This window comes from Terrapene carolina, unplaced genomic scaffold, assembly GCF_002925995.2.
Source record: "Terrapene carolina triunguis isolate 2854851 unplaced genomic scaffold, T_m_triunguis-2.0 Scaffold111, whole genome shotgun sequence".
NCBI lineage: Eukaryota > Metazoa > Chordata > Testudines > Emydidae > Terrapene > Terrapene triunguis.
Window position 1 is genome coordinate 15,066,122 of NW_020664462.1, and position 13,813 is coordinate 15,079,934.

Consider the following 13,813-nt stretch of genomic DNA (forward strand, 5'->3'; position numbering starts at 1 on the left):
GTCAAATCCTCCCTTGACCACCAATCGTATACACAACATCTGTGCAAGCCAGTTGGCTCTGGACAGCTCCTGTGGTTCTTGAAGGACTATTTTTTGGCAGATAATTGTTTTTTTTTACTCTAAATTGAAAGGTTAATCAAAATCCTTCATATTGTGTGTTGGCTACATAAACACTGTCTCCACTGATGATGAAACAGATGCTTTACAGCTCACATTTCCCAGGGGGTTCATTTGTTCCATCATAGTGTTCACTTTTCTTCAAGCTACTCTATGCAATACATGACAGTATTTTGGATAGTTTTCATGAAATGAAATTGTTACCTTTAAGAGGCTACGACATTCACCTCTTTTCACTGTTCTATATTTCTGTCAAATAGTAATACATCAACAGCATGGCTGCTGAAGATAGAAGAAATTAATCCTAAAGGTGAGAACAGTTATAAAAGGAGACACAAGTAGGGCCAAATCCAGCAGTTCTATTTCAATCCCTAGGCAAAATTTCTATCACATTCACTGCTACATTTGCCTGAGTAAAGATGACAGGATTTGTGCTGCAGTAAGTAGCTCTAGCAATTTTAGTGGTAAGATCCCAGTCCTGCGAAGGCATATGCATGTGCTTAATTTTATGCACAGTGAGTAGTCCCACTGATTTTGCCATGAGTAGTTACGCACACATGAACAGAGGCAGCTAACGGGAGAGTTTCAGAGGGAGTAGCTCCAGCAGCAAATTCTGTGCTCGGAGGTAGAGGGACTTGGTGAATGGTCTGTCTGTGGGCTGTTCTCTGTATACAGGCTGTGTAGCTAGGGCGTGGGCCTGAATAAGACCTTGGAGCTTTGATCAGTGCCTTACTAAGGCTGCAAGGCGCCAGCCCTGTCATATTCTCTTTCCTGCCTGAAACCAGAAGGAATTTCCTGTGCCTGAAGCACAAACTGGTGGCTGTGCTGGAGGAAAAGATTCTTGAACTGGAAGACAAGTTGAGACACGGTTGAAGAGCTCCGAGACAACCAAGTTCAGGAAACACCAGGAAGGAAGAATTGAGTTGGCTGCAAAGAAAAATCGGTGAGAGAAGGAGTCAGACAGGAAGCCTGACAGTTCATAACCACCAGGAGCAAGTATTTGGCCGTGGTGCGATCGCTGCTGCAATACTGTGTCCACTTCTGGTGCCCACAATTCAAGAAGGATGTTGATAAACTGAAGGGGGTTCAGAGAAGAGCCAGGAGAATGATTAAAGGATTAGAAGAAATGCCTTACGGTGATAGACTCTAGAAGCTCAAATCTATTTAGCTTAACAAAGAGGTTAAGGATCTTCTTGTTGTGTCCTCAGACTGCCTCTTGCTATATCTGTGCACATATGATTGCCCAATCAGTGCAATTCCACCAGGTCATTGGAAGAGCATTCATGCTCAAGCAGATGGCACTGCAGGAGATGCTTCATATTTTGAAGCTCTCTGCCACAGTCCAGGTATTGGGGCCAATGGTGTAGCCCTACTTGATCATCGCATCTCTAGTCTGGCCAGCTCCAGTGCGGAATTGATTAAGGTAACACCATATAGTCCTGGACTGATCTGTACCAAATGGAAGGTCAGCTCAACTGTTGGGAGCTGGAGCACACAAGCTACAGGGTCATTCTCTACTCTTGTTTGCCATAACTGAACCCTTGTCTGGGTGACAATGTTAGGCGTTTAATGGTGGCAAGAAAACTTTGTTGTGACTTCAGTCGCCTCAGCATCCTGATATATGATATAATGGATGTCTTGGATCTGTGCATTGCCTTGTGCGTTTGACTCGTAGCGACTTCGTGGTATATACAAGAAGGAGCAATATCTGCAAGGATGTAGAGGCTGTTGAAGTGAGTAGGCCTAAGGCATCCTGCAATATAGCAGCACGCAGTGTGAGGGGATTGGGCCCACACTGCACAGACTTATTCAGCAGAGAAGTAGAAAAGGGCCAGTGCTGTTGGTTGGAAAATGGACAGGTCAGCATCCCACTTTGATGCAACCAGCTTGCTGATGTTGTTTCGGATGCCAGCCTAGGCTTTAGTTTTCTCAATGTGGACTCTACGGGAGAGTGTGCAGTTGAGGGTAACACTGAGGTATAAAAGATTTATGGAATGAGTAAATTTCATTGAGTTTGTGCTCGGTTTTTGAGACAGAATGCACTGACTTGTGACTTTACTGGATTTGCATGCAGTTGGTTGGCTGTATAGTATTTGTCTAGGGTGTTAAGTGTGTTCACCAGCGTTCTCTCTAATATGTCAAACTTCTTAGGCTGTGTGTTGTCGCACAGATCATCTGCCTAGATAAGGCATCTTGTGCAGGGTAGCTTGATTGGTCATTTGTGTAGATGTTGAAAAACGCAGGTGCAAAGACACTACCTTGTGGGGGGCCCATTCTTCTGTCATTGCCATTGGCTCCGTTTGCCACAAAGGTTCATGAAGAATCTTCTGTTCTCCAGTATGGTCTGTATTAGCTTTGTGAAGTGGTGGCTCTTCATTACCATTGATACCTTGGCAAGGAGCCAGTGATGACTGACTGTATCGTAGGTGGCTGAGAAACCAACAAACACCGTTTCTGTAATCAATCCTTTTTCATAGCCATCTTTGATATATGGTCAAATTCAGAAGCTGCCCAGTATATAACTGACCCGGGTGAAAACCAGCCTGTCATTGTTAAGTGGTTCAATATCTGGTATAAAGAGATATAACAGTAGTTAGATCAGTAGGTTAAGGGGTGACTTGATTACAGTCTATCAGTACCGACATGGGTGTGATGGGGCTGTGGGCTGCAGCCCTGCCTCTACTAAAAGCACAGACTGCACTGAGTCCTTCTTGTTTGTAAACACCACTGTGTAGTTTATTTAGTGTTCTAATCCCTCCTCTCATACATTGTGGTGTCTCACACCTTTACACACTGTGTCTCAACTTTCTAACCCCTTCTCCAAAAGGGGTGTGTGGTAAGGTGTCACTGGCTCTCCTAGCCTTCTATTTCTCTCCTTCTCTTCCCCCACGCACTCTTTCCTGTGCCCTTTTATATGGCTTCCCTATTAATGGGCTAATTGGCTCATTAGCTCCAATCTGGCCTGGTAATCAAGTACACCTCTGTCCAATTAGGCCTTCTCCAGGGGAACCTAATTAATACTAATAGTGACTAGGAGTGCTGCCTTAAATGCTAGCCCTCAGCACTCTGTCACAATGGGGAACAAATATTTAATAATGGGATTTTCAGTCTAGCAGAGAAAAGTATAACACAATCCAATAGCTGGAAATTGAAGCTAAACAAATTCAAACTGGAAATAAGGTGTAAATTCTAATTAACCATTGGAACAGTTTACCAAAGGTCATGGTGGATTCTCCATCACCGACAATTTTTAAATAAAGAGTGGATTTTTTTTCTAAAAGATCTGTTCTAGCAATTTTTTGGGGGGGAGTTCTATGACCTGTATTATACAGGAGCTCAGACTAGAAGAGGATCATAGTGGTCCCTTCTTGCTTATGAACCTATGAATTGCAGGATCAGGGCCTAAGTTTGTTAGAGGATTAATCTTTGTAGTGTACTGTGAAGACATGAAGTTCTATAACTGCGCTAAGTACTAGAACTCAGACTGGCATAAATGATTTTACACTGAACATATTTCTGCTTCAGAACAATCGCTTTAAATGCAAGGCCAGGAGCAACAAAAGCAGTTTTTTTGTATAACAAAAAGCATCTTAATCCCCACAAACTGATGCACAGCACAGAGAAAATGCTTTTTAAACCGCATACAACAGCTAACCCATCAGATTTAATTTTTATATCACAATCTGTGATATTCATAAACATTTCAGGAATAATACATTCACTATACCAAAAGGGAATATTACCCCATTCAATTTAAAACAGTTTGTATACAACCATAGAATAATAGAAGTGTAGGACTGGAAGGGGCCTCAATAGATCATCTAGTCTAGTCCCCTACACTCAAGGCAGGACTATGTAAAAACTAGACCATTTGAGTGGTGTTTAATCTTAAAAACCTCCAGTGACAGAGATGCCACATTTTCTCTGGGCAATTTGTTCCAGTGCTTAACTACCCTGACAGTTGGGAAGCTTTCAGCCCATTGCTGCTTGTCCTACCCTCAGAAGTTAGGAACAATTTTTCTCCCTCCTTCTTGTAACAACTTTTTATGTACATGAAAACTACTATGTTCCCCCTCAATCTTCTCTTCTCCAGACTAAATAAACCCAGTTTTTTTTTCTCCAATCTTTCCTCAGAGATCACCTTTTTAAATCATTTTTGTTGCTTTCCTTTGGACTTTCTCCAATTTGCCCATACCTTTCCTGAAATGTGGCGCCCAGAACTGGACAATACTTCAGCTGAGGCCTTATCAGCGTGCAGTGGAGTGGAAGGGAAGAATTATTTCTTGTGTCTTGCTTATAACACTCCTACTATTACATCCCGGAATTATGTTTGCTTTTTTTGCAAGAGTGTTACACTATTGACTCAAATTTAGCTTGTGACCCACTATTAATCCCAGATCCTTTTCCGCAGTACTCCTTCCTAGGCAGTCATTTCCCGTTTTGTATGTTTGCAATTGATTGTTCCTTCCTAAGTGGAGTACTCTGCATTTGTCCTTACTGAATTTCATTCTATTTACTTCAGACCATTTCTCAGATCATTTTGAATTATAATTCTAGCCTCCAAAGCATGTGCAACCCCTCCCAGCTTGATATTGTCCACCAAATTTACAAGTGTACTCTCTATGCCATTATCTGAATCATTGATGAAGATATTGAACAGAACTGTAACCAGGACAGATTCCTGCAGGACTCCACTCAATATGCCCTTCCAGGTTGACTGTGAATCACTGATAACTAGTCTCTGGGAACAGTTTTCCCACCAGTTATGCACCCACCTTAGAGTAGCTCCATCTAGGCTTTATTTCCTAGTTTGTTTATGAGAAGGTCATGCGAGACATTATCAAAAGTCTTAGGCTGTCTACACTACAGCCTATGTCGGCAAAACGTATGTTGCTCAGGGTGTGAATATTCCACCCCCCTCAGAGACATAAGTTACACCGACATAAGCATTAGCGCTGTCCACACGATGTCGGCAAGAGAGCTGCTCCCACCGACATAACTTACACCGCTCATGGAGGTGGGGTTTTTTATGTTCTTTTATACAGGAGAGCTCCCTCCCATTGGTACAGCTGCGCTGCTGAAGCACTGTATGTATAGACATATCCTTACTAAAGTCATGATATACTACATCTACCACTTCCCCCATCCACAAGGCTTGTTACCCTGTGAAAAAAGCTATTAAGTTGGTTTGACGTGATTTATTCTTGACAAATCTATGTTGACTATTACTTATCACCTTATTATCTTCTAGGTGTTTGCAAACTGATTGCTTGATTATTTCCTTCATTATCTTTCTGGATACTGAAGTTTAAGCTGATTGGTCTGTAAGTCCACAGGTTGTCCTTATTCCCCTTTTTATAGATTGGCACTATATTTGCCTTCTTCTGGTCCTCTGGAATCTTTCCCATTTTCCCTGAGTTTTCGAAGATAATCACTAATGCTCAGATACCTCTCAGTCAGCTCCTTGAGTATTCTAGGATGCATTTAATCAGACCTTGGTGACTTGAAGACATTTAACTTGTCTAAGCAATTTTTATCTTGTTCTTTCCCTAATTTAGCCTCAGATCATATCTCATTTTCACTGCTGTTCACTATGTCAGACATCCGATTGCTGCTAACTTTTGGTAAAAACTGGAAACGAAAGAGTTGTTTTGTAATTCTGCCATTTCCACATTTTCTGGTATTGCCTCCTCAACCCCTCCGTCATTTAGTAATGAGCCTATCCTATCCTTGGTCTTCCTCTTGCTTCTAATATATTTGTAGAATGTTTTCTTGTTACCCTTTATGTCTCTAGCTAGTTTAGTCTCATTGGGTATGTCTTCACTACCGGACGGATCGGCGGGCAGCGATCGATCCAGTGGGGAACGATTTATCGCGTCTAGTCTAGATGCGATAAATCGACTCCCGAGCACTCTCCCGTCGACCCCTGAACTTGAGCTTGTCGAGAGGCACAGGCAGAGTCGACGGGGGAGCGGCAGCTGTCGACTCACCGCGGTGAAGACACCGCGGTAAGTCGATCTAAGTATGTCGACTTCAGCTACGTTATTCATGTAGCTGAAGTTGCGTAACTTAGATCGATTTCTTCCCCCCAGTGTAGACCAGGCCATTATGTGCCTTCGCCTTTCTAATTTTGTCCCTACATGCTTGTGGTGTTTGTTTATATTCATCCTTTGTAATTTGTCCAAGTTTCTACTTTATGTAGGACTCTTTTTTGAGTTTCAGATCATTGACGATCTCCTGGTTAAGCCACGGTGGTTTCTTGCCATACTTCCTATCTTTCCTACACAGTGGGATAGTTTGCTCTTGTGCCCTTATAATGTCTCTTTGAAAAACTGCCAATACACAGTAGAAGTTCCTTACTGCTTGAATGAAAACAATAACCCATCAGGAAATACCCAGCCAGTTGACTCCTGCTGCATTTTTCCACCCGTTTCCTTGACTCCCAGAAGTCTTAAAATTAAAAACAAAAAAATACTGTTGATAATTTAAACGTCAACAATGAGAATTATTTCACTGCTGATCAAACCCTGTGTCAAGGTTCCTTCCCCACTCTGAACTCTAGGGTACAGATGTGGGGACCTGTATGAGAACCTCTAAGCTTAACTACCAGCTTAGATCTGGTTTTACTGCCACCACCCAAATTATTTAGGAGTCATTTGGGAAACTCTGTCTACCTCCCCCCCCCAGAATATCTCCCTGCCAAGTACTATAACCCTTCCCTGCGTAGCCTTGAGAGACTTCTCCACCAATTTCCTGGTGAACACCGATCCAAACCCTTGGATCTTAAAACAAGGAGAAATTAACCATTCCCCCTCCTTTCCCCCACCAATTTCCTGGTGAGTCCAGATCCAACCCCCTTTGATCTTAAAACAAGGAAAAATCAAGCAGGTTCTTAAAAAAGAAGGCTTTTAATTAAAGAAAGAAAGGTAAAAATCATCTCTGTAAAATCAGGATGGAAAATAACTTTACAGGGTAATCAGATTCAAAGAGCCCAGAGGAACCCCCTCTAGCCTTAGGTTCAAAGTTACAGCAAACAGAGGTAAACCCTCTAGCAAAAGGAACATTTACAAGTTGAGAAAACAAAGATAAAACTAACATGCCTTGCCTGGCTATTACTTACAAGTTTGAAATATGAGAAACTTGTTTAGAAAGATTTGGAGAGCATGGATTGATGTCTGGTCCCTCTTAGTCCCAAGAACGCACAACCCCCAAAACAAAGAGCACAAACAAAAGCCTTCCCCCTCCCCAAGATTTGAAAGTATCTTGTTCCCTTATTGGTCCTTTGGGTCAGGTGTCAGCCAGGTTACCTGAGCTTCTTAACCCTTTACAGGTAAAAGGATTTTGGTGTCTCTGGCCAGGAGGGATTTTATAGTATTGTACACAGGAGGATTGTTACCCTTCCCTTTATAGTTATGACACCCTGCAAGAAAGAGATCATATTATGAAGGGTTGCAAAACTTGCTGAATGGCATCCCATTTTGGTGTCACAAGGAGGTGGAACTTTTCCTGTTCTGATCCTGGTTAACTTCTGCTCCCTTTCAGCCTCTCCACCTGCCTTGAAGCAAGAGACAACTTATTTCTCGTGGCTTTGTCACTTGTGATAGGGTAGCCATACCAAAACTCATGCCGATGAAACCTGTCTCACTATTGTCACCATCGTGTATTTTCTGTACCCCACACATAAAAATCACTACTCAGAGTAAAAAGATATGAAGTGAAAACTACAATGCTAAAGAAAACGGAAGTGATAGTTCAGGGACCTATTGCCCAGGGTGGTAAGAAAACAACATAGGACAACCGGGCTGTTTTCTTAAATATCCTCACACTTAATACTCAGATTCTAGATTTCAGAGTAGTGGGTTGTAGCCCACGAAAGCTTATGCTCTAATAAATTTGTTAGTCTCTAAGGTGCCACAAGTACTCCTGTTCAGATTCTAGAAACGTACATGGTGTACCAACATTCACTGCTTTTTAAACAGTTTCAAAGCTCTTACTGACAATGTGCACATGCCCAAGAGTGAGAATCTGCAGAGGCAATTCTCAATGAAGAATCAATATTTATTTTGAATGATACATGTTTCAACAACAAAAAATTCCAATAGATATCACTAGAACTGGCAAAAAAAAAATAGTCATTTTATCCAGCTCTAAGTTTAGCAGTAAACAGACTGTATAGTTTGAAGATTTCATGTATTATAGTAACCCCAAGGAGGAGCAAAAAATGCTTAAGAAATCACATCAGAGAGTGCAGGACTCCAATTCAGCAAGGTACTTAACCATATGCTTAACTTTAAACATTCCCAGAAGGGAAGCAACAGAGAAAGAGGTCAATTACCACAGAGATTTTATGCATTCTCTAAAACACAAAATACATAGTTTTAAATACTTATATAAATTAAATAGTACGATATAAACCGAGCTTTCTATGGACAAACTGAAGATCAGCTTTGCTCACTTTTTGATATTACTATCTGCAAAATCTTCTCAACAAGGGTGTCTAAATAAGAACATAGTGCCTGCTAAAACACATGGTTAGATACTGTTCAAAATACTTTTGAGCAATTCAGAGCACATTTAAATGCAAGAGTTACACTGGGTCAGCATGCATGGTGCTTCACAAGCAAACAGAATGCCTCTCCCCTGACATAACTGCTTGCTGATTAAGCAAAATGTAGGTGCTCTCAGACTGGGTTTTTTATCTATTTGTTGATCAGGATTAAGAATCTAAAGCGATAAAGTAGATGTAATGGCATGTGTATTGCAAGAACAGTTCACTTTTGATAAAATACAAGTTAAAAATAATTTTGAGAGATTTTTAAAAATATTTATTTCATAAAATTGATTATACAGAAGAAAGTTATCACAACAGTATTACGAGTGTGTGGGCTGTAGTCACTCCCTCCAAGTTTATAAATGTGTTGGAAGGAACACATTTATACACTTACAAGAATTTCCTTTTAATTTACCTGGCTTTTATATATTAACATACCCCAAAAAGTAAACTTAAAATCTCACACCACTTGGAAAAATGATTCGCTTTCTTTTACCAGAGTGCCATAACTGCACAATATTTAAAAAAACACCACTAAAATTTAGAGTAAAACATTTATAGTACATTTATTTAAAACTTGGGCAAAATACCAATATAAAAGAAAATAGAGTGTAAGAAATAAAAATAAAGTACAAAACATTTTCAATCTTCAAATCCATAACTTAAGAGACAGCAAGCCCTTTTTATTTTTATTTTCACATCCAAATTTTCCTTTAGATTGAAGTACCATAGTTAAAATATTTAAAAACTAGCAAACTAATTAATTATGATATCTAAAACGGGATCTTTTAAAACCGTAGTATAATACAAAACATAGTAAATTATGTTTCCTCATAATAAAATTACACATCCTAAAAAAGATGCAGTTTTTTTTTGCTTTCCTGCTTTTAACTGCTCATCATCCCAAGGAACACAGCTGGAAAACAGCACTCACAGGAAGTATTAGTTACTTTACACGGTGGCTGGAACAGCTAGATTTAATGCTCCAATGACTCCGAAGCAATAAGGCATTTTACTATCCATCAAGTAAATTTATATGTAAGTTTGTTAAGGGAAAACAACTTTGAAAAATCAGTGCAGAAAAAATTTACATAAAACATTAACTCAAAGAAGTATAATATTTGCTTTTCTTAGGCGAATATTACGGATATCTACAGGGTTTACAACATTTTGGACTAATGAGCTATTTGCTACTTCTAGAAACCACTGACAGATAGAATTTATACTTTTGCTTAAAATGTTGCTATTGTTCAATCTACTTTTTTTTGTGTTCAGAGTAATCTTTTCTAGAATATACTTCAAACAAGCCACAAATTTTTAAGGTCCCTTCCCCCCCCCCCCCTAATCAATTACATCATATTTATGTAGTACCTTCTTTATCCATCTTTGATACATTATTGCAATCCAAAAATGTTTAGTTTCAGTAATCAGGATAAAAGCTGTCATTTTAAAATTAATTATTCAGATCATTCCCCAACTCACCTACCCCATAGGGTTCTCTGCTTCAGGGGAATCTGAAGTAATCTGTCAAGTACTGGGAAAACAGCAAGTATGTTTTCCACAAATCCACCCAAGTCTTAAATTCAAGACAAAGCAGTCTGTGTCTAGATAGGTCCAACTGTGCAAAAAGGGAGGAGGATGAATATGACATAGAGGAGACTACACATATGAGTGATTGGAAAAAAGTCACCAAATTCATTCTACTTTAAATTGAACCTACGTCTCCAGAAACAACAGACTAACGTAGTAACTTACCTTGTCTCCTAGTATATAAATACATTTAGTAAAACCTTTCCCAACAATCACATTTCTTGGTTTTCATATAAAAAGGATATGATTCATAATCCAGTGTTTGAGTAAGTACTCCAGTCAGAACAAACTCAGCATTATGGACATCTAGAAATATTTTAAAAATATACAAGATTAATATACTACAGAGAGCCTTCTTCACTCTACATCGCAAGGAGCATGGGGGATCAGCTGAGATATGTCCACTGACAGACCTAGAATTGAACACTGAAGAACTGGAAGACGGGCATTCTCTGTGGGATTGTTTTACTTTGACCCTATTTCCTCTACCAGTGCGACACAGCTCAAGTATACTGACTTGGCCTATCTGCTTGACCACTTGCCTGAAATGAGCCCTGATCCTGCACAAAGTTCTGTTTGAGAAGAACCCTGTAAATCACTGAAGCACCATGAGAGTGCAGTTCAGTCACTGAAGCACTACAGGAGTGCAGGGGGAGAGGGGTCTCTCCACAGGATCAAAGCTTTGGTTAGGAAGGTGTTGTGGTTTTTTTGTCTGAAGTGTGATTACTGTTGGTTATTACACTGGGTCCATATTTGTGGCTACTGTATATCGATGTGCAAGTATTGTCTGTGTGGATCCCGCTATTGGAGTTTGGGCATCTCATGCATGCAGGTTCAGAAAGTTTGGCCAGCAGTGTCAACTGGGTCCGCACATGCACCTTGCATGTCCCAGTTCCCCAAACCCGAGGGTATAAAAGGGGGTGCAGCCCCAACTGCCACTCAGTTCTCTCTGACTGCCCATGGCAGCGAGTTGGAACTGTATACAGTCCTCCCTGCTACACGCAGCAGATTTAGAACTTCTCCGTTTATCCCCTCTCTAGTGCAGGATTAGTTTTAGTGTTTGAAGTGTTCTTCTGTCCTGCTGACAAATTTATTTTCTTCAGATCTTTCAGGATTGGTACCAAGGCAATTCCCCTACCTCAGAGTAAACACAGACCCAAGTGTTTAAACCCTGCCCTTCAATGATGGCCTCATATCAGTCATTGGTGGGTCTATGAAATGGTTTCTCAGCCTGTGGTTCTTAGGGGGACACATCTCAATGGGTGCTCCACTCTCGGTGTACTTGCGCCCCTCTTGTCTTTGTTCGGAGATTTCACATAGCAGTGTCTGTTTGGCCTGCACATATGCTACGTAGTTTCATGCTCCACATGGAGCGCTGCATATAGCGCTGTGCAGAACTGTCCTCAGTTCCTTCTCTACTGTGAAGCTCCATAGCACACAACTCCAAAGCAGAGGGGAAAAAGGGCGAATAGTGAAGCACCCACAGGGAAACACCTCTCAAAGAACCAGTTCCCTGCACTGAGTAACCATTTCTTCTCGTTTGAGTAGCTAGGGGGTCACAGTTGAGGTAAAAATCAATACGGATGACTGCTAAGGTTCTGTCTCAGACTGAGGTGATTGAGAAGGAACTGAGGGTGGTTTGCCCACAGAGCACCATATAACCACGGTGTGGAGCATGAGACTGGGTAACACACATGCACAGGCCAAATGGACACTTATGTGAAATCTCCAATTAAAGGCGCAGAAGGAGCAAGCGCACCTAGAATGAAGCACCCATAGGGACACTACTTGAAGAAAAATTGTTGATTACTCTGCCTTGGAGACACTGACAACTTCAAAATCACATTTCCATCTGAAAATGCTGTACCTACTATTTAAATTATAATGATTTTATGAGATATACAAAGATCAGAAAATAAACCTAAAACAGAGAAAGATATGCAGTTTGTGCATTTGTTGCTAGTCAACTGCATTTCCTGTCTTATGAATTGGTATGATAACTAACATGCAGTCTTTTTGGTCCTGGAAGAGTATTCTGCAGTAGCAGAGCTGAAACTGAAAAGCAGCAGAAAATTTGCACAACAAGATGGCAGGAAGGATAAGACAGGGGTCTGAACTATTGTGTGACAGTAACAGGCCTGCTCAAACATCAGCAGGTAAGCAGAAAAGCCCTATATATTTTATTTTAAAACCAAGGACATACGATTAAAAAGATGCTTCATCACATTTGATTTTTTTTTTTTTTTTTTTTTTTAAGTAGACAGTACTCCTTTAACTGTATTTTAATCTATGACTGTTCCCAGTGATGGGTGTATGTACTTATACAATGAAAAATAAATACAGTAAGCAAATTATGAATTGGAATTCTATTAGCAGTTCACACGTACCTATGCCTCTGGCAAAATATTCTCGACATAAGTGAAGATCATTTTCACAGGATATCAAGATTATCGCTGACAAACTCTAAATTAAAAAAAAAAAAAAACTAAATATGAGTTCAAATAAGAGAACAATATATTTTATACATCATTTTTAGAAAGCCAAGTGATACTGTACTCACTTTGTTTTGTTTGTGTTCCATAAGTTTTCGAAAAGAAGGTTGTTTGGATAATACTTTTCCTCCTGCACATTCCACAATTGCCTTCATGGTGGAAAGGCTAGGACAAATTCCAGGTGTAATGTAAAAATATTTCCCCTAAAAAAAAAAGTACAACTTTTGATCCTTTAGCGTCTGATATGTGTATAGTGCTGACATCCACTATAATTCAAGGGTCATTTTAAAAAGTATGAAGCAGATCTTCTGCTGGTGTAAACGGTCATAGCTCCATTAAGAGCTATGATAACTTACACTAACTGAAGATCTACCCCTATTTACCTCAAATCTTTCTGTGACGCTTACAATAATGACCATAAAACCTTCAAATGGTAAATATTTTCTTAATGAATATTAAACAGCAAAAAGAAACACCCCTATTTCAACTGTGTGGTTGCCCAACGGCTTGCAAAAGGACTTCTACAAAGAAAAGGTGAGTCTTATTTTCCAATTTATAACCACTAAATTTCTATTTCTATCTAATTTCTATCTAGCTATCTAGTTTCACTGACAATTTCTTATTGTCCAGTTTATAACCACTAATTTCTATGGTCTGCCAACAAAACTACAACTAGCTTTATGCCTGCTTGAGACTGTTAATAAAGGTGATTATATAAAGTGTATTTTATCTGTTCCTACTTGCTTGCCATCTGAACTGGTAAAGAGATGCTATTTTAACTTCTCTGATCCTCCAGCCAACTTTACTTCTAGAAAAAAATTGAAATTTTACATTATTTTTGGCTTCCGAATTTCTGACTGAACTATGCCAGGTGCAAAAGGTTTTATGCTCAATCCCTAAAGAGTTATTTTGACATGCCTAAGTAAATTGGTCTCTGTTAAAACAACACTTCCACTCCAAATCTAAAATTGTTTCTTATAATGCACAATCCTGGGACAAAGTTCAGGGAAGTCATCTTTTAGATGAGGTATGTCTCATTATGTATTGCTCTCAGGACAAAGGT

General features: G+C 39.9%; 1 protein-coding gene across 1 annotated transcript in view; it reads right to left on the reverse strand.

Annotated features, from left to right (window-relative positions):
- Nucleotides 1-7,477: 7,477 nt before the first annotated feature.
- PAXIP1 (PAX interacting protein 1) overlaps nucleotides 7,478-13,813 on the reverse strand; it is an 88,700-nt gene continuing 82,364 nt past the window's right edge. Inside the window, exons 18-21 of the mRNA XM_024217541.3 lie at nucleotides 12,819-12,953; nucleotides 12,646-12,721; nucleotides 10,504-10,564; nucleotides 7,478-9,706 (exon numbers count right to left, since the gene is read on the reverse strand). Of these exons, the coding sequence (XP_024073309.2) occupies nucleotides 9,691-9,706; nucleotides 10,504-10,564; nucleotides 12,646-12,721; nucleotides 12,819-12,953 (288 nt within the window). The 3' untranslated portion in view covers nucleotides 7,478-9,690. The remainder of the gene's footprint in view (nucleotides 9,707-10,503; nucleotides 10,565-12,645; nucleotides 12,722-12,818; nucleotides 12,954-13,813) is intronic.